At 42.3% G+C, this 21623-nt stretch overlaps 1 protein-coding gene across 11 annotated transcripts in view; it reads left to right on the top strand.

Annotated features, from left to right (window-relative positions):
- The window catches only part of TSPAN4 (tetraspanin 4), a 502529-nt gene that overhangs the window by 289296 nt on the left and 191610 nt on the right, over positions 1–21623 (top strand). For 9 of the 11 annotated variants that reach the window (XM_053394604.1, XM_053394662.1, XM_053394671.1 and 6 more), the window contains one exon: positions 11293–11372. The exons of 1 other annotated variant lie outside the window; for it this stretch is intronic. In XM_053394604.1, the coding sequence (XP_053250579.1) occupies positions 11310–11372 (63 nt within the window). In that variant the 5' untranslated portion in view covers positions 11293–11309. Of the gene's footprint in view, positions 1–10205; positions 11373–21623 lie in introns of those variants that run through there. One more of the 11 variants, XM_053394608.1, reaches the window with a different exon arrangement.

The following is a 21623-nucleotide window of genomic DNA, read 5'->3' as shown; positions in this document are numbered from 1 at the left end:
GAGTGAATAAGACATCCACAGAGTGAGAAATGTTGCAGTGATGTTCAGGGAGAAGCTAATTCATGTGGTTTTTGTGTTGCAAAGTTAATGCAAGTTGACTTTTAAAAAAGATTTCCGTGTGTTGAATTAGGCTTGCGAATGTTGCCACGCATAATCAGGTCACCACTCGGCATGTGCCTGTTCAACTCTCTTGCCAAAAATCTAGTAGAGTGTGATCTGAACGAAACATCCACAAGATCCATACAACATACCCAAACCTACTGGGAATGTCAGCTTGACTTCACAACTTAAGGAAAAAGGATGTGTGAACCAATCTTAATTTACCAAACCCAGGAAGGAAGTTTAGCCAATTTTGAATCTGAACCTAGATTTCTCATACCCTCCATTCTAGATCCTTACCTTTTGTACCAATTGACTATTTCCCTTTTGTGGATGCGGAACATGAATACTCAGAAGTGTAGCTCATAATTCTTTTGGCCAAGAATTAAAGTGGATTTTTCCTGTCTTGGAAAAACAACAAGGTGTTTCTGCCTCTCCCCACTTGCCCCAGTATTTGAGCTGTTGCCACCCAGAGTGCAGTCATTTGAATACTGTTGTTGTTGATAAAGGTGTGTTATATGAAATTAATGCCATCACAGAGTACTTTTTATTTAATTTGCAATAAAAAGTAGTCTTTGGGGCCTCTTAAATAATTGACCACTACTCCTGCAGAGTCCTTTTAGTGCCTGCGTGCCTGCTAGCACCATCTCCCTCCCTCCCAGAAATTGGACGCAGTGTTCCAAAGAACATATTTCTTTCACTGCAGTTTGTTTGCTGGATGAGAACTTTAATGAGACAGATAAATAAAATAAAATGGTGGTGGCATGGCTTATGTTAGCTCTCTTGGCCCAAAAGAAAGAGCAGATACAAAAGGCAAGAAGTGTTTTACTCATCCCAAGAGACACAATGTCTGACTCTGATATGGTAGGTAAGTATGAAGTTATGGCACATATTTGACATAGAATCTCTTCTCTCATCATAACACGCAAGGGCATGCTTACTGTAGGAAATGTGTTAGACATGATTGTGTTTATTGTTTACTATATTTATAGACTGCCCCTTAGTTAGTGGTGCATGCTCTAGTTATCTCCTGCTTGGACTACTGCAGTGCACTCTGCGTGGAGCTACCTTTGAAGGTGACCTGGAAACTACAACTAATCAAGAATGTGGCAGCTAGACTGGTGACTGGGAGCAGCCACTGAGACTATATAACACCGGTCCCGAAAGACCCACATTGGCTCCCAGTACGTTTCCGAGCACAATTCAAAGTGTTGGTGCTGAACTTTAAAGCCCTAAACGGCCTTGGCCCAGCATACCTGAAGGAGCATCTCCACCCCCATCGTTCTGCCCGGACACTGAGATCCAGCACCAAGGGCCTTCTGGCAGTTCCCTCCCCGCGAGAAGTGAGGTTACAGGGAACCAGGCAGAGAGCCTACTCATTAGTGGCACCCACCCTATGGAACACCCTCCTATCAGATGTCAAGGAAATAAACAACTATTGGACTTTTAGAAAACATCTGAAGGCAGCCCTGTTTAGGGAAGTTTTTAATGTTTGATGTTTTATTGTGTTTTTAATATTCTATTGGGAGCCGCCCAGAGTGGCTGGGGAAACCCAGCCAGATGGGCGGGGTATAAGTAAATAATAATAATAATAATAATAATAATAATAATAATTATTATTATTATTATTAATAGTTGTTTTGTTCTTGTTGTTGTTAAAAGGGCTTCCAAGGAAGCTTATAGTATAAACATACTAAAAACAATTTACAATTAAAACAATTTAGGTCTGAAAAACAAATCCATAAACCAGTACATGTAAGAAGCTCAATGTTCATCATGTTAATGGATTCAACTTCACATGGTACATGAGCTATCACAGATCAAATCCGCAGGTAGAGCTTTTATATCCTCTCACATGCCACACCTGTCAGTGAAGTGTATTCACACATTCAGCTCCTGTCAGAATGTGAAGAGAGTAAGAAATCAGCAGAGGGAAATGGACTTTGAATCCTTCACTATTACTAGAGCAAAACACTTCCACCCCACCTTGTAATATGTATAGACTATAGAAACTGCCCTGTATTTGAAACTGCAAAGATGCACTTTCCTGCACTAAAGCTGGATCCTCGGATGTAAATGTCAGAAAAGGAACGTTGATGTTGATTTCAACAAGGTTAGGAAATATTTGGTGGTCATTTTCCAGATGTAAAAGTGTTTTGGATGCAAGTTTTGTATTTCTGTTTTTGAAAGCATTCTTATGGCTACCCTGTGTCACACACGGGACTGACCCAGCTGCCATTTTAGTATAGCACCTGCAGTGAGATGGAGAGTTGTGTGTCTCCCTGGGGCTGCTGTCAGTTCTACATGGTTGGCAGACCAACAAACAGAACTCAGAATATGGCAGGTATATGAGCTCTTCTTCCTCTTTCAACTTCTGAAAATCGTCATATCTCTCACATGTGTATTTAACTTTCTTCACATCATAGTTCCATGGCAAAAGTATACAAACTTCCTCATGCACAGGACATTGTATGACTATTTCTAACCTACCTTTTGGCCACAAAATAGGTCCCCACCCCAAAAGGGTTGAAATTGTTGTCTCAAAATAAAAATGGCCCCAGTCCACCGAACACTGTTCTCCTGTAACTTCCATTCATTTGGGTGAATTTTTTTGCTTTACAGTTTGTACTGATACTGTCAAAAGAAGAAATATCCCACGAATTTAAGATTTTTTCCTAAAGTGGCCAGCGCTGGGGGACAGAAAAATGTGAAAGTAGTAGCTATATAAGGCCAGACACATGAAATATATATTGCACATATGTTTTGCTCTAGTGCTAGTTCATGAGTTACTTTTTTCTGTTTAACGTTTGATCGAAATATGCATAGTCAATATATTCTGTGGTTGCCATACCTGTGTAGCTGTGTCGGGGTGTGTGTGTTCCCCCTCTTCCTTCATGTATGACACCTCTAACCAACTACACAATTCTTCCTACCAGGAGAATGAATAAACTCATTTTTCTGCCCATACATTAATCCAGGTTAAGAAAGGAAACATCCTATAGATGGAACCAGTGACAGAAGTTGACCTAATTTACATCTTGCCATTTAAAATTCCAGTTTAGAGTCCTAAACCATTTCTGAGATTATCAAACTGATGGCATTCAACAAGGTTCAAATGTCGGTTTATTTTATTCACCTTCATCAGGAACACTTCCAGTGCTTTGTGTGTGTGTAAGAGAGATGGACTTAAGTCACTTCATTTTGCTTCTTTTTTTACTGCCCCTGGCAGCTATTTGTGTTGGCTTGATTCCAAAGAATTATTCCCTACCAACACACAGAGGGGCAAGGTTTGTAATTATGAAGAAGCCATCTCTTTTCCACCAGGAAAGCTGAAACTAAAGTTAATAGAGGCCAAAACACATACTTGCTATCTAATAAGTTGTTTTTTAAAATACACCAGTGTTTTGCTGTGTGTGTACTACAGTACAATATGTAGCAAGAGTAGATTCCATGTCTATATGTGACCAATTTATATATAGCGTATTACATTCCTCGGACCAAATTCTTTACATGCAGTGAACCTTGCCATTTTCTTCTGAAACCAAGCATGCCATGCATGCATGCATGGAAAACCATGAGTCTGCATACAGAAGCTTGTGTGCAGCATCCCAGGAAAGCAAACACCCATCTGTGAATATTCATCAGAAGGGGAACTTCTTTTCTTCCATTTGAGTGGCTTCAGAGTTGTCAGGGAGAAAAAGAACCCCTGCTGTGTTCTGAAGGTATTTTTGGATGAGAGAAGCCACATCCAGGAAGAAAGAGGGAAGTGCTGATTGCATTCTAGGCAGCTGGCTTCTTGGGTTTGCTTCCTCTGATTCCAGTGCATTCTTCTTTCATGTTAATGTTTAGTATTATTTTTACGTATTGTTTTTCTTTCAGATAGTCTTCCCTAACCCACTAGATTGTTTCATGTTTCCATTTTAATGTTAACTGCTCCAGTGAAACTTTATTTATAAGCTGATTATAGTTTGGAATGCCCATCATTTTTCAATGTGCTTTACCATCAAATTCATGCTCTTTGAGCTTATTGCCACACTGGCCGCCTACTTTTAAATGGAATAAACATTTTTAATGAGGCACGGATAAAATCTGCTGCTGCCAAAGTTAATTTTTAAAAGTTATTCCTCAGACCAGGATTTTCATCAAGGAACCTAATAACCTGTTCAGCTGAACAAAGTTCAGTTCAGTATGATTTCCATTAAATGACATCATGAGAATTAATCAAACTGGTGTGGTTGTCATTGCTTTGTTAACTTTTCCTTATGGAAAAGTAGGTGTAAGCTCCAATACTCCTTTGTAAAAATGCATAGGATTGCTACACACACACACACACACACACACACGGCCAAACTGGAGAAACCAGGCAACAAATGTGCAGAAGGATAGGACAGCAGTTCAAAGAGGCCCAATCACAGATAGGCAAAATGCATATGCCAGAGGCATTTGGAGACTGACACCATTCATAGGTATTTATATGCTAATTCTAGAAGCCTTTGAGCCAAGATGGATGAGCTGGAGGACTGGGTTTTAAAGAAAAGCATAGCAATAGCAAGTATAATGGAAATCTGGGGAATGGAGAAAAGCAGTATGGCATGATTATTTCCGGATGCAAACGCTATAAGACAGGCATGTTGAAGGTGGTGTCACCCTGTACATCAAAGAAAACATAGAGCCCAACAATCTGGAAACTACAGGGCAGCAAAACTCTTCCAAATAATTGTTAAGGAAGATGATTCAAGCCCCCAGTATTAATTTAGTACTGGGAAAGTGCTATCATTGCCCCTCCACCCCATTGACCAAAATGCCCAGTGTGATCTTGAGAAGGAGAATGACATCAAGGAGATGTCAAAAGAAGTAATTGATGGGTTCAGGCAATCCCACGCAGACTGGGTAGATATGTGTCAAAGTTATGCCAAAGAGGTACAATTTATTGATAATCTAGATGCCTTGAATCAAGTAGGTAGCCGTGTTGGTCTGTCGTAGTCAAAATAAATTAAAATAATTCTTTAAAAAGATAGTTAAAAAGACTCTTCTTAAAAACCTAAAAACTCCCTTAAAAGAATCAAGTCTTCAAAAAAGTTATATGATCTAAGAAAGTCTTTAAAAGAATCCTTCCAAAAGAATTTTAAAATTATAATGCAGCACCTTAGAGACCAACTGAGTAGTTTTAGGTATAAGCTTTCGTGTTCGTGCACACTTCTTCAGATACACTGAAACAGAAGTCACCAGACCCTTATATATAATGAGAGTAATTGATTGTAAAGAGAGTAAAAGATGCCTTACAACAGTTGATATAAGTGTGGTTGAATCATTGGAAACAGTGACCACAGTGCTATCAAATGCAACATTTATGTAAGTGGACAGTTGCTAAAATGTTTGACTTCAAAAGAGGAAGCATCTCAAAAATGAGAGGATTGGTAAAATGAAAGAGAAAGACAATATGGTCAAATCTCTCCAGAATGCTTGGAGGTTATTAAAAACCACAATAATGGAAGCTAAGATAGATTGTATACCATAGGTAAGAAAAGGTACTACGAAGGCCAAGAGGATGCCAGCCTCATAGGCATGTGATTGGCCTCTGTGATTACAGGATGCTGGACTACATGGGCCTTTGTTCTGATCCAGCAGAGATCTTCTATTCCCATGCATGCATTGGAAGTCTCTACAGCCAGGTTATCTTCCTTTATGCACAAGCATCCTATTTTGCTTCATAGTAAGGGTCTTTTTGGGTTGTTAAAAAGAAAACATAGTTTGCCAATTGCTCATCTTTTTTTCTTTTATTTTAAGGATGCAGGGCATGGGAGATTCTTTTTCTTAGTGTAATCTGTGAAAATGCCCTGTGTTGGTGCGAAACAGAAGTTGTAGCTACTTATAGAAACTTCAGCAGTGTATAACAGCTTTGTTTCATTTTTCTTGCTTTGTTTATGGGAGACAGAGGTCACTTTGAATCAACCTGCTGTAAAGGCAGACTGGAGTGGACAATAAACATTGTGGAGATGGTAGCATAGGACTATTACTTCTACAAGCTAATATTGTATTGTTTGAATTCCATTCTTTACTCCCACCTTGAAATCTCTGCTTTTAAGACTCCTTGAAAATGGTTGCTGTCTCGGGGACTATAGTACCTATTGAGAGTTAACACTGATTTTTGTGCTTGATTGAATGCTTTGTACTAGACAGTGAGAGCATTTGTACCGTACGTGTACCTTTGAATTGCTGCTGCTTTGAACCTTAGCTGATCTCCCAGGTTAGAAGATGCACCGGCATGCATGATGGCTAGCATATAAATTACATTGCCGCTGTAACTGCATGCAGGAGGAGTATAGAAACATCTAACAATGAGAATCTTCTGAGCAGAAATTGGCTTGCACAATAAGCCAAATGTGATATGCACTTCTTTTTATTATTGATATTAGTATGAGTGCAGGGCTTCAGCTTCTTTATAGGGATAATTTGCAAGGGCTGCTTATTCCTCATTAGAAATAATAATCATCTTTGTGTTTCTGAGGGAGATGGTGCATAGTGTGTAATGTGTGTTGTCAGAGTAGACATATGACTGAAATATATCAGGAACTCTTACTGTGTGTCTACTGCTGTCAGTGACTACGTGTGTTAACAGGCAGAACTACACATGTTTCAGGCTTGCATCAAGGTTCACAGTGCACCATGGGGAAAACTTAACAATTGATGTATAGAGAATTAACAGTGAAATGAAGAGCCAGTATCACAGTAATCCAATAAACTGTTTGTGACAGAATAAGGAAAAAACAACAACTGCTAATTACAAGGATCACACTAAGATTAGTCTGGCAACTGTTTGGTTAAATCTACAGATGACAAACGGAATCAGGATGGATAAAATAAGGAGTCACCTGCTGGTGGTACTAAGGCAACTGGAGAAAAAGCGGAAAAGTCTGACACCAAATAAGGACAGGGGAGGCTGCTAAGGGGCAGGCAGGTATACAGGGAGCCTTGTTGGATTTAAAAGAGGAATTTAGGAAGTAGATAAAACACAAATGCTTGTTGTAGGTTTGTAGCAAAGGTTTGTTTCTAGCCCCAGCTCATGATTAGTGAGGGGAGAGCTTAACTGCAAGATTGGGTTTGGACAACATGCTGAGCTCTAGGAGCCCACAGGGCTTCCACTGATAGGACTCATTAGTTTAATCCCACCCAGTATCTATCTTTGTGTTTGATAAGACCATTTGGGTTGGGGAAAGAGAGAACAGCTGATTGCCTGTCTTTTTAATAAATTCCTTGTAGTTCAAACAAGTACATGCCTTGCAAGGATGACCTTGCAGAGATGGTTTGCAACATCATGATATATGATGTGATATTATGATATGATATGATATGATAACCATCTTCAAATATCTGAAAGGCTGTCACGTGGAAGATGGAGCAAGCCTGTTTTCTGTTGCTCCAGAGGGTAGGACCCAAATTAATGGATTCAAAATACAAGAAAAGAGAATCCAACTAAACATTGGGAAGAACTCTCTGATGGTAAGAGCTGCTCAACAGGGGAACAGTAACTCGGAAGGTGGTGTGCTCTCCTTCACTGGAGGTTTTTAGACAGAGGTTGGATGGCCATCTGTTAGGGATCCTTTAGCTGAGATTCCTGCATTGCAGGGGGTTGGACTAGATGACCCTTGGGGTACCTTCCAACTCTACAATTCAATATTTCTATCTTCTATTCTTTTTCTATTTTACTGTTTAATTAAGCCAAATTCTCTTTGATTGCCTCCCCAAGAAATATGATTTGGGAAAGAGATCTGCTTTCAGATTGTGTATGTTCTTTCCGCATCAAGGTGTTTAAATTGCTAACCAGTCACTTCCTCCTGCTGCCCAATGATATATTTCATGTGATGTGTGTATCAGTGATTCCTAATCCCGAGGGACATTAGTACACCATAGGACTATGAGCTGTGCATATTCAGTGCCTGTCGTCACCACCACGCAGACCGAACTGCAAAGTCAGTTTCTCAACTGAATCTTGTATAAACTTGCCAAAAAATAGCACCCATGGTGGACATGCATGCAACGTTAGTGAAATGCCCTGAACAAAAGGGGGGAGAAGGAAGAATTCAGCACTACACTTTTGTTCACTATAAAGGCAAAGCTTAGAAAGCTGTTTATAGTATTGCTGACTCCAGAGGTTCAAAAAGAAAAAGAAATCAAAGAAAGTCGAAGAGAAGTCTGTCTGTCTGTCTGTCTGTCTGTCTGTCTGTCTGTCTCTGTCTCTCTCTCTCTCTCTCTCTCTCTCTCTCTCTCTCTCTGTGTGTGTGTGTGTGTGTTTACTTTCCATGGTTTTGCTTTGCCGTGTATGGCTTTCCCACACTTTTCTCTGCAGGTCTGGGCTATTCTTGATGTTCATGATTTATTTTAGTGTCTCTAGCTCATTAGAGCTTTATGGAAGCACCAGCAATGGTCCTGTTTGTGATGAAATCAAGAGAACTGGCAAAATGTGGCATCATGGCAGCAGAACATGATCTGGTTTTCTTTCCCCGAGTCATTTGCCTGGGCCTTGGCCATAAGATAATCTTTCCTCCCATGTAAGCCTGAAATCCCTACTGCTTGCTGAATTAAGTAACAGATGGAAGAGGACCCGCCCCCCGGACCTGGCCAGTTTGGTGGTGTAGATGGAGGCTCCCTAACCTGTAAATGGAGAGACTACCCACTGCAGTCAGTATTAGAAGTACCCCTTCCTAGTTATATAAAGGTAAAAGGTAAAGGTACCCCTGCTCGTACGGGCCAGTCGTGTCCGACTCTAGGGTTGTGCGCCCATCTCACTTAAGAGGCCGGGGGCCAGCGCTGTCCGGAGACACTTCTGGGTCACGTGGCCAGCGTGACGAAGCTGCTCTGGTGAGCCAGCACCAGCGCAGCACACGGAAACGCCGTTTACCTTCCCGCTATAAAGCGGTACCTATTTATCTACTTGCACTTAAGAGTGCTTTCGAACTGCTAGGTGGTCAGGAGCTGGGGCCGAAAGACGGGAGCTCACCCCGCCACGGGGATTCGAACCGCCGACCATACGATCGGCAAGCCCTAGGCACTGAGGTTTTACCCACAGTGCCACCCACGTCCAACCTTAGTTATATAAGGGGAGCATATCCACCTCCGACCCTCACTTGCCCAAAGTAGTATCACCCATGCTTGTCCCGTCCACATAGCCAACCCAGGGTTTTTGTTGGATCAGACGGATAGTGGAGGTGGCATGCAGTCTCTATGTTTTGTTTCATTGATCCATTTATAACATATATGACCTGTTTTTCCTCCGTGGAGTTGAAGGCAACATGCATGCCCCACCCCATGTCATCCTCACAGCACCCCTGTGAGGTATGCTAGGCTGAGAGATGGTGACTGGCCCGGGGTCACGGGGTGAGCTTCCCAGAGTGAGGAAAGGAAGCAATTTTCCAGAGCATTTTTTCCAGAGCAATTTTTGGCCCTTCTTTTTTTTTTGCACTGAATTGGGAGTTCTGGGAATCTGCTGTGAGGGGGCTATTTGAGAGAGAAACTTAGCTGTCAGGACAATCAAGTGAGTGATGTGTTGGATCAGAACAATGAAGAAGTGAAACACAGACCTCCCCACAGTAAGGGATCATCTCAGCAGCTGCCCAGGCATGTCATTGAAGCTTAGGGGTGCAGGGATGGGGGATAAAGAGGGAAGCAGAATCTCCAGGGAAGCTTAGGAGTCTTTCCTCCATAAACAAGCACCTCGTACAAGACTTAATACGCTCCCTGCTTTTGAGGGCAATTACACTTAGAACACCTGTAAATTCTGTGGCTCCTTCCTAAGGGACCATAAATCTAAGGAGCCAATGGCAGCCGGGATGATTAAAATCCCACCCCGTACACCGGACAGAGTGAGAATGCAATTATCTTTGGGAACGTCTCTGGTTAAATCCGGAGACACATGCAGTAGTTTCTTCACCTGTGCACCGATTGGTTAAAAGCAGCTCATGCTGGATTTGCTGTGAAGAAACAGAGGGGAAGTGTTTTTTGTTTTTTTGAAGAAGGTGATGGAGGGGGGAGGGAGGGAGAGTAGCGTAGCGTGAGAGTAAATTTGATTGGCTAGGGAGGGGGGCATGAGCCGAAGAGAGTGCTGAGCAGGCATTCATGAGATACAGTAAAGAAAAGCGTCTCTCCTCCTGCCTCTCGCTTCAGATGCAGGAATGGACCAGGAGAGCTGGGACTGTGTTAGTAGCACAGGGAGAGCATGACTGGATTGGAATCTCTAAGGAGTGACAGCGCTGTGAATGAAGCACGGGTCGCTCTTTCTTCCTGCCGTGGGCTTTCTCTGTGCGAAGGGAGACGGGGAGATCATTTAAAGGGAACTGAGCATCTCTGGGCAAAGCAATGTGTCCAAGAGGAGCCGGGCACGGGAGCTGCTTGCCTTTTGGATAATCCCTCTTGTTCTTAGCCTCCGTTCCGTGCAGCATCCCTGGTTTTTGGTTTTTGAGAGGCAATGTGGAGTCAAGACTTTAAATGGCATTTGGGATAAAACAAAAACAAGATCACTTTTGTCTCTCTTTCTCTTTTAAAAAACCAAAGCAAAACAATTTGTTTGGGTATAGTATCTCTCTCTTTTGCTTTTCTTTTTTTTGATAGCGGGGGGAGGGGGCGATTGTGACACCAAAGAGAATGTTTGCTGTGCAGGAGAGACTTCTCAACAAGTAAGCGTGTTGTTTTTCTAACTCTTGGCTGAGCAGGCTTCTGTTAGCCAACTGGCTCCATTGACAGCACAATCTTTTTGTTTTTGTTTTTTGTTTTTGTTTTTTGACTTCCTTGTCAGGATGGTAGGCAAAAGAACAGCTGGCAGAAAACAATAGGGGGTGGGGAAACCAAATAAAGGAAACCACCTGCAACCTGCCCCCCCACTCCCAGTAAAACAAACCTACAAATATCATTGTCAGTAAAAATTGCGGAACACTTTTGACGTCACCATGCGCAGATCTAGCACGGATGAATCAACCTATCACAGGAGCCCTTCTTTGGACAGCAAGGATTACAGTTTTCCAAATGGCGCCTTCCGTCGCTATAGCAGCATGTATGGCGGCCAGTTTGGGGCCGCGAGCAACTCTTTTTTTGGATTCCATACCAACCCAGGCCCTAAGGCCACCAAGGCTAAGTACACATCCCCCAAGGGGAACAAGTATGTGGTCTTTTACTTGGATCTCTCCTTTATTTTTCTTCTAGAACTGAAGAGGTGCAGCATGGCTCACAACTGCCTGCAGTGCATTAAGTACCTCATGTTTGTGTTCAACCTCCTCTTCTGGGTGAGTATGTATGCAGGTGCAATTCCCCCACCCCTGTTGCCACTAAATTCTTTAGATTTGCTTTCCTCCAAACTTCAGGGCAGTGTGTAATGGCAAAAGTGAAGAACTGGGTGCTGTTGTGCACTTGATGCAGAATGAAGTGGTAGGCTGAGGTGGCAGCAGAAAACTGGACTGTTGCACTTCAGTCTGCAGGAGGAGGAGTTCCATAGACCTGAAATGTTCTGTCCTGGAGAAAAGAATAAAACAAAGCAACTTCCTTTCTCCACTAACAGACCAGGGAGAAAGGTTCCACATATTTCTGTCTCTGATGTTTGAGTTTCTTGCATATTAGAGCCTTTTTTGTGAGGAGGATTCAAAAATATGGAACCCCCCTCCCCCACTTTCACCATGAAGTGGTACTGCCCAGAGTTCTGCCACTTCATTCTCTATCTAATGTGCAGAAAGGCTCTCTTTCCCTCTTTCTAACTCTTAAGTTGCTTGATGAGTTGTTACAGGGCCAAGAAAATATAGATGTTTCCCATGTTCCCCTTTTCCTGTGTTCTTTATCGATTTGGTTCAAATGCATGCATGTTTAGATACTGCTTTGGAGTCTGAGAATTCATTGTTTGCCCTTGTTCCACTTAAAGGTGTCTGCATGCTCAAACCTAAGTTCAGCTTGGTTTGGAGAGGGATTCTCTGTTGTAAAGGTGGTTCTTGTTATGATATTGTTGTTCTGTGACACAGAATTGTCTGGATCAATATGCACATCATAGGAGTGCACGTGATGAGGTGTCCACCTATGCTTGGCAGTGTCATTAATAACAGTGATACTGCAGCTGGAATAAAGTAGGTTAGCAGGCAAGCACTCAGCTTTCTGCACTGAGCAGAGACTTTGCATCACAGAAATAGATTTGCTGGGAGAGCGCTGCACACCCTGATAGCAACTTCCTAGCCCTGCTTTAAGCTGCCACGTTAACTTTTATTCCCAGGAAAGTATCTGAAGATGCAAATCTGATAAGAATTTTGCTTTCTGAGGGAAGATTGTGTTGGTGCAAAATCATGAACGACCCGGGTAAACTTTTCTTTTGGAGGAACATCAGAAGTTTTGCAAAAGCTGCTGGAATTGCCTTGCACTGTATTAACACAGCCTGACTGAAAGCAGTGTGATTCGGTTTGTTAACCGGCTTATGTGGCATGTTTGCTTGGGTGCCAATGGGCCAGCATGTGGAGAGTGAAGTTTATTTTTGTTTTTTTGCAGGTTGCAATGGCATATGACATTCCTACTGTGTGGCATCCTCATTTATGCTAGGGAAGTGCTAAGCAATGATTAAAAAAAATCATGTAAACTAGCCCTCATCTCATTTAATCAGAATGTGTTTAAAGAAATGGGGGGGGGGAGGGAATGTAGGGGTCAGCAACTGGCAGTGCCTGACCCCAATCTGCAGTAAATTCTAAGTGGCACCACAGTTGCCCAGTCACGTTCCCTGTTTTCTCACTCCTCTTGCCATCATAGACAGAGGGAATGAGGTTTGATAAGAGGATGGGGAGATAGCTCTGGCCTTCATGGGGGTGGGGAGGAGAGGAGAGGTGAGGGGATGGATAGCTACTTAAAATTTAAGGCTGGGCTGGCTTCACCTACCACCCTACCTTTCTTAAAACACTCCCCTCTATTTCCCTGCTTTCCCCCTGTTGCAGACCAAATATACGTATATTCAGCAGTGGCTCAGTTCCAGAAGAGAGTTCTGAAACACAAGGAGGGGAACTCCATTTAAGCTCGGATAAGCTGAAAGAAAATATCAAATCCGACTAGTCTGTTTTCTAGTTCCAGATTCTCTCACACTGTTGGGATCCTAAATATCCCCTGGTGTTTATCCCAGCTTACCCCAAAGCTTCCTGACAAGTCAGGGACTGTGATTCTCTTGTCCCTTTAAGCCATCCGCTTCTCTAAGGCTTTTGTCCATTTCTGGTGAAGTTTCTTGCTCAGCCAGTCAGCTAAAATGTTATATGCAGAAGATAAACAAGAGGGCTGGCATGAATAGCCACCCTTAAGATGATGCACGGCAGAGCCTTAAAGGACATTCCCTGCAGGTTCTCTCCATTCATCCTGCACTGTAGTACATGCACATATTTTTTTAAAAAGGAATTACTGCTTGCAACGTGTGTGCACTTCCAATGGGATGACTGCAGAACATTTCCTTGGGATATTTCACAATGTAATTGCTATTATGATCTTTCTGAACAAGCTCACTACAACCACCACCGTCTTTCTTGCATTCTTCCTATTCTCAAGGTCTTGGTCAGTAGAGTGCAGGAGTTATGAGCTGTCTGTGTCCCAAGACTAGATGCGAAGAGCATACAATAAATTATTTATGATGCTAGTTTCCAATTGAGGAGCGGAAATTTTCATTATTCCATTTTTGTTTATCTGTAAACCTCTGGGGTTTCTTTTCCTTAGCATCAAAAAGTTGGAATTATCAATGTTTTAAGAATCTAGAAATATCATGTGTTCTTAAATGCAACCCCGGTCAGTCATATATTAACACATTCTTCCTGTTTCACCAAATACAACTCAAAATCCCACCACAAAATCACTTGTCCCCAATCAAGCAAGTCTTCTTTGCTCAAACAGAAGCAACACCTTCAGTCTATCAGGGCTGCTTCTCTGCCCCCCACCTCACCCCACCACAATTCATGTTAAGTGGAAAGATACAGTGGAGAGCAAGAATGTAATACTTATACTTTCAGTTACCCCATCATTTAAGGAAGAGGGTGCACCTCCCACTTTCCAGATAACAAGTGATTATTCCTCACTAGCCAGCTCACAGGTTCTGCTCAAGTGAGTAGCCATTGTTGTAAAATATGCATATTTAGAAGGTATGCATATCAAAGACACAAATCTGTTTTTTTTTAATAAAATGTATATAATTGTCTTGTATTGATATTGCTATGCTATTAATTGAATTTAGAACAGCAATTACCATTAATGCTCTTACTGTGTCCTGCAGTGCTGTGTGCATTGTAGCCACCATGGTGCCCCCAAATATGGTGGACTACAACTCCCATTGTCCCTGAATATTTGCCATGCTGGCTGGGGCTGATGGGAGCTGTAGTCCAGGACACCTGGCAAGGGACTGTTGGCTGCCTCTGCTGTATGCAGTGCTGCTCCCAGTTAGAGTCAAGAACACTGAGATATGTAGATCAGTGTTGGGACTCATTCATGTTGACTGTAGCCAAGGGTGGACCTTTGCACCTTGCTGAGCATCTCTTGATCTGAAAGAACTTCTTCTACTGTGAGATACCATCTAAGGGTCTAACACTGGCCCTTCTCCAGAAATGGACACCTCAGTGGAACCAATTGCTGTCCAGATGTTGCTGAACATCTGATGATTCTCCCATCATCCCTGAAGATGGCCATGCTGCTTCAAGGGAAGTATCCAACAACATCTGGATAACCACAGGTTTCCTATCCAATTCTAATTGTTCATTTGGTGTGAAGCTACAGGATACAGGGAAATGTGATGACAGGCATGGAGAGGTGTGTGTCTGTCCTAAAACTGCTGAAATTGTGTGAGAGAAGGGCCAGGTTCAGATGAATACCATTTTATCTCACGAGTAGTGTGTGTGTGTGTGAATGTGCCACCCTCCCTGAGCTACAGCTCTCCTCAGGATCTCTGTCTGTGAGGGGAGATGAGCCACTCTCCCAGCACTTGAGGGCTGAGCAGGCAGGGGAAGAACCCCACATGGTTTTTGAAAGTAGTGGACATGGAGTGAATGGCGTCCAGCACCCAAAGGCTGCTGTTTGCAGCTTGTTCTTTTTCTCGTCCAAGCCGGCAAGCTGCTGCTGGTATTTGCTGCTACTTTCATTAGCTGCCACCTCCATAGGAGTGCTGCTATCAGAACACCAAGTCCAAAAACAAGAAAAAATATGCAGCTGTGGTTATTCTCATTGGAGATAGACACCATTGCTGCCAGGAAAGAACTGATGATGGGTAGGGGCATGGAAAGGGTAGCAGCAAAAATGGAAATCTGATCCACCCACAGGGGAAAGTGATGCATCTGCTGTCCCAGATGAAGTATTTTGGAGTCATTTTCCCCCACCCCAAATTTACTGGATTATTCCTTGATTAGGAAAATTTATAGGGGAAAACCAGAAGGGTATCTCATGTTTGTGGGGAACTTCATGTGGATGATGCAAATTAAATGGGAATGCAAACAACGGCAACTACATGTTAAACTCTGGCATGGATAAGCCCTTATAATATGTGCATATCATATACACACCATAGGGCAATGAGACCATCGGAATTTGGCAGGATGAATTGTTTTGTTGTTGAAGTACACTGCATTGCGGGATTTGTAGTGTTCATATTGTGGAGCTAATTAATTGCTGTGCATCTATTTTGTGTATATGTGCACATTTTAGAGATTTATAGGCTCACTTGAATTTGGAGCAAGGGAGCTACAGATCTATCTGTTTGTGGACACACAGTATCAATGCTAGGATGTAGACATAGCTAGAAGAAGAGCTAGATAGAGTGACAGCAGGTTGCTCCAGCAACAGGTGGTGAGAAGGTTGACACAGTCTTGCTGACTATCATGCTCACACTTGCTAAAGGTGACAAAAAAGTAATCTTCTTCTTTGGCGATCACTCGTAGCTGAGTAAGATTGTCTTCCATAAACACGGTTTTAACAATGAGTCCGTAAGTGACTGTGGAGGCCAGTTCTGGATCCACACGTCCTTCCACAGTGGGGACATCGGTTTCCTGCGGGAGCTGATCACGGTGTGGATTTGCCAAGCGTGGCTTCCTCCTAGCACGTTTCTCCCTTGCGTCCTGAGTAAAAAAATAATAGACATACAAGTGCAAGATCAGTGATATAGTGTTTTCCTGGTTTTAGGGGCAGGCAAATATTTTGCATCAGAGCCACGTCTAACTTGAACTTCTGTTCCTTACAATTCTGAGTTTAAAAGCCACACAGTTTAAGATCCTACCAGTCTCCTCAGGGCAGAATCAAAGAAAAGTGCTATTGATCTTGTATAGCACCACCTGCTGTGCATTTAAGGGTTGTAGTGGATAATAGGCTTTCAACCCATATGCCTTCAACTTAAGTCACCATAGTTCCATTCCATATAATTTCACCCTGGCTCCCTCTGCCTGCTGTCTTCCCCCTTCCTAAAACATGCTTATTGTGGAAAAGGGTTTGTCATTACAATAACAGGTTACCCACTAATGCATTAACCCCACAAACATTTACATTTTAAGCAATATAAAATGTTTAACTTATGGAACCTGAGGATGAAATGCTGCTGTTTCTCTAGTTCCAAGAAAGAAAAACATACCAGTTTTAGTCACTTAATTCAACTAACATGAATGACAAGTTGTCGACATTGAAGCACAGTATCAATAAATAATTTGCTGCAGAATCTGGAGGAAGTTAATACAGTATATGTTTCCTAAATACAATCAAACAATTTCAGCAGATACCAACTACAAAGTATCTTGGCAAATATGCAGTTTGTAACACTATAGACCAATAAATAGAGCCCATGGTGGGGTGGAGCTATAGAGATGACAAAGGAGGTTTAACACCCACCCCCGTAGTTCCTTGAAGGCATCCCTATGCTTCCTTCCACATCTATGCTTATGAGGAAAATAAAGTGTTATGCCTGAGAATCCTGTTGTAGTGAGATCAAAGTCTGCTATCAACACCCAGCGCTGCTCAATCTCCACTTCAGGGGATCCCACAGTAAGGGGAGGTGGGGTGCGATATGTGTTTGAATGCAGAGTGCTAAGACATTTGGTGCGCCTCTTTTGTTAATTACACAGGTCCCTGGGGAAGCATATTTTACATGGGTAGGTAAGGGAGTGAGCATCTTGTCTAATTGGACTGGGCAGGGGCCTTTACATTATTAAATGTGGAATTATGGCCTAAATACATTCCCACCCATCACAATGACACAAGATACTTGCTTCCCTGCCCTAGCTCTTAGAGGATACTGATTTGTGTCACTCTGGATTATTATTTCTGTTGCCAATTGAAGTAATTGAAGGGGAAATATAACATTTCCTTCCTAAATAATTTGCACAAACTACGTGGGACTTGGTCCAGGTGAAAACACTCCATCAGTTCTGCCCCATGTCCCACTAGTGAGACTTTGAGAAGAGCTCACATGTAGATCACAGTGCCTTAATCAATGCTACTTGTCTAGTCTACCTTATTTCCGTCTTAAAGAGCAAGCAGAATGAATAGGAGGTTGTGGGGGATTTTGTCCTTTGCATCTCTTAAGATGGCAAGCCAGTCTGCTGCCCTTATTAGGATATGTGTTGAAATGTCACAGCCGAGCTCCTTAATCTCTGGAAGAGGAAAAGCCTCCAAAAGTAGAGGCACTCCAATGTGTGCTTAACTGTAGGGGCAGTTTAATCCTAAAACCAATAACTGGTTGGCTGCTGAATGGATAAAGAATTCAGTCCTCGATGTGCTCCCTGACCTCCCCCTGAACGTAACCACTGGGTGGTGATAGTGAGACATTACTTGGCTCATGAGAGACCTCATGGGGGAAGGGAACTGTTCAAAATTAAATTAGAGAGGTTTCAGCACAGCACCTGCTGCTATGTGCATTTTCATATAGTTCACTGTGCATGAGCAAAGATTTGTTTGTGCTGCTTTTCAGCCTGTGACAGAGAGCAGCTAAGTTGGATAGAAATTCTACTCAGTAGAATCTACTGGCACGATTGCAAACAGTGCTGCAAACTATTATCCATGTTGTAAGGCAAGACGTTAAATAAAAGGAAACCTCTACTGAATGGTAAGGCTTCCAGCATCTCCATCATGACCACATCCTAAGATCTCATCAGGGATGTATTTCTGTGGAAATTACAGTAAATATTTCAAAATTCACATCTATAGATATAGAATCATAGAACGGTATATAAATCAGCATATGCACATTTTGTGTCAATCTGTGTCCTTTCTTGGTAGTAGTAAGACTATCAGTTTGTAAAATGTATGGAATGGTGGGGTGGTATTCCTCTGTTCTGTATATAATTTATTCCGCAGCAGTAGATGGCACTATGAACTGAGCCAATGGCACAAAGGCATTTCCAAGCCTGTGTCTGAAAAGCAGACAGTCTTTTTTCCCTTTTTCAGTGGTTGACAACTCAGGCTAAATAGGCCACAGTTCTAAAATGAGCCAACAACAATTTTATCTTCGGAGCATGTAGGAAGGAAGGATCACTTGGAAGAAGAAGAAAAAAGATATCATAATGTTATTTTAAATTGCACATAAGAGATAATGCTGAAAATGGCTTCAGGCTGATCCATAGCACAAAACCTATTTGCATAGTTGGCTAAATCAAATATCCTAATTTAGGAGCGAGATGTGAAAAATACTGGCATTTCCTGAAAAGGCACTTACCGTTTCTGAAAACTCTCCTACTACACTCTCTGCTGAGATAAAAATTATCTTCCATTTTTTAAGTGTTCCGTCTGCCAGAAAAATGGTAATATACTTTATATTTAGATGAACAGGTGAAAGATGTGCAGCCAGGTAATCTGATGCGACACCTACCCTCCAGTATAGGGACCCTGTTTGCTACCCTCTGGTGTTTTTCTTACAGGTTTACAGTACTTAGTTCGGAAACACCTGGTTGGCCCTTGCCCAGGTGGAGAGACGGAGTGCTGTGGAAACAGTGATTTAGAATAACAGTCTAGTTACTTTTTCCAATGTAAAAACCATTTTCTGTAAAGAGGACATTCTTTTTTCATATTTCCCTACCGCAGTTTCGTTAATGGATGAACTGCTGAATGCAAATTCAATAAATAAGCACCTGCCTGTGAAAAATGCTGCTCTGGCATTTGCAAGAATATGGCACATTTTCAAGGTCTGTTGCTTTTGAAGGATCTGACCCTAATTTCATGAAAACCTTTGGGGGAAAAGTACTGAGCTCACAACCATGAGCCAGTTGTGGGAGCAGCAGGGAGGGAGGGCAAGCAGGGTGGAGAGGAAAGCATATGTCTATCCTATATCTGGTAGAAGTTCTAAGCCTGAGGTTGTATGTCAGAGGTAGAACACCCGTTTATGCAGAAGGCCCCAGTTCCATCCCTGGTGTCTCCAGTTCTAAAGGATCAGGTAGCAGGTGTTCCAAAAGACTTCTTCCTGAGACCTTGGAGAGCTCCTGCCAGATGGAGACGGCAATACTGGACCAGGTGTACAAATAGTATCACTTGGCAGAAGGCAGCATCCTCTGTGTGCAAATATGATGGCCCATTACTGCATTCAAGCAGATTGGATTCTGTGAAAAGAGCTGTGGTGTTTCTCCATATGTGTTAACAATATGTGCAGCTGGGGAAAAGCTGGGTACCTCTTTGGATTGTTCTCTATCCCTAGTAATGGAGGGGGATTAAAAATAGACTCTAGCCTGATTCACTTTTAAGTTGGTTGTAGTACACAGGAGCATAGGGAATTACCTTATACTGAGTCAGACCATGGGTCCATCTAGCTCAGTATTATCTGCACTGACTGGCAGCAGCTCTCTAGGATTTCAGGCAGGGTTCTCTCCCAGCTCTACCTGGGGATGTTGGGGATTGAACCAAGAACCTTCTGTGTGCAATGTGGATGCTCTACCACTGAGCTACAGCCCTTCCCCTAGTAACTAGGAGCCAGCTGGCAAGATTAAGCATCCTTGCCCTCACCACACTCTTGCACCAGACATCCCCCTGCCCACTCTATGCATTTTGTACCACCACCACCTTTATTTTTGAATATATCTACAGTTCTTTTATTCGGGTTAGAAGTCAACTCAATACTCTCTTAAAATAACCAAAGATGCAGATTCTCGACATGAATTTAGGAACAGAACCTAGTTGACAGTGATATGCATTATGCCCAGCCTAGATAAGTTGGACAGGGGAAAGTTGCGCATGAGAGGAGGTTGGAAGGGGGAAATTGCACAAAATGCCTCGGCCTGTGTTTCAGCACAAAATGCCCCACAAAATGCCTCGGCCTGTGTTTCAGCACCAACTTTGGAGCTGGCCTGTGGTAAGTGCCATCCTCATTTTGTTGTAGTAGTTGCAGAAGGAGCTAAAACAAAAACATAACAGAACACACACACACATATGCAGTTCATTGGGCACAAACCTTCCAAACTGAAAAGCCACTGAGTTTAATGAGAGAGTTAGTTAAGCACCTACTTATTTGCTACTGAAATCAACGGGACTTGTTTGTACTTCAAAATGTACTTACTTGGAGGCCAAACCAGACATGAAAATGGGAGCAGAGTTGGGGGAATAATTGGGCCCAGTTTCCATTTATAGTTGAGCTTTGCTAATTTGTGCTTTCCAAAACAATATCTGAACTGAAACCAAGCCATCTGTTGAATTTTTGCACCTCTCCAGATTTTTTAGGGCAGTTCTCCAACTAAGGAATGTATTCAAAAATGCACGTAGTTGGGTAAAGTGTGCATAAGCATGTATATATTTGTGAAACTAGCATACAGAAAATATTAGATAAGGAGAAATTGCTTTTCAAAACTGTGCATACACTGTATATATTGGGGAAAATACACACTAAAATGCTGTTTAATTTTCAGGTGGGCATTTTTAATAAGCAATTTCAAAAAACTGATATGGAAATGTGGAGAACTGAACTTAACGGTGCACATGCTGTTCTGGGGGTTTTCCTGACCCCTCCAGAGCAAATTGGGGGGGCATGGGGAAAAACAAGGAGAGGAAAGCCCTATTGCCCAAGTGGAAGCTCCTTCGCAGGGTTTCCCCTGATGGAATTCATTAAGTGCATCTCACCCTAAGTGTGGGAAATGAGAAATCAAAATCTATGTATTCACCCATTCCTTTATGGGAGATGCATGTCCAGGATTCCCTGCCCTTTTTGAGTAAAGGAAAGCATAGATTGGGTTGGGGAAGTGGCACGGAGGGGGGGGCGCATAACTTCCCACATTTAATTACATGTCTCCAGTGCTGCTTTTTGCCCTGTGGTGGGGAGAAGTCACTTAGTATCTGTACTTAGTATAATGAAGTCCTGAATAAGAGGTTCTGAAAGTCAAAAGTATGCCAGGTTTGAAATCGATATTGCACTGATTACATAACCTTACTAGGTAGTACATATTCCGAAAATGTGGAAAGAAAGGGAAATGTTTTTTGTAATGATTTGAAAACAATGTTCTATCCATTCTGTTAATGTAAGAGTATTAGATTAGGACCAGGAGTTGAAAGACACTGCACAAAATGCATTCATGAAATGATTCAATTAAAAAATG

The sequence above is a fragment of the Podarcis raffonei genome, chromosome 1 (assembly GCF_027172205.1).
Source record: "Podarcis raffonei isolate rPodRaf1 chromosome 1, rPodRaf1.pri, whole genome shotgun sequence".
In the NCBI taxonomy this organism is placed as follows: Eukaryota; Metazoa; Chordata; class Lepidosauria; order Squamata; family Lacertidae; genus Podarcis; species Podarcis raffonei.
Note: the sequence above shows the minus strand (reverse complement) of the source record. Positions and strands in the feature narration are given on the sequence as shown.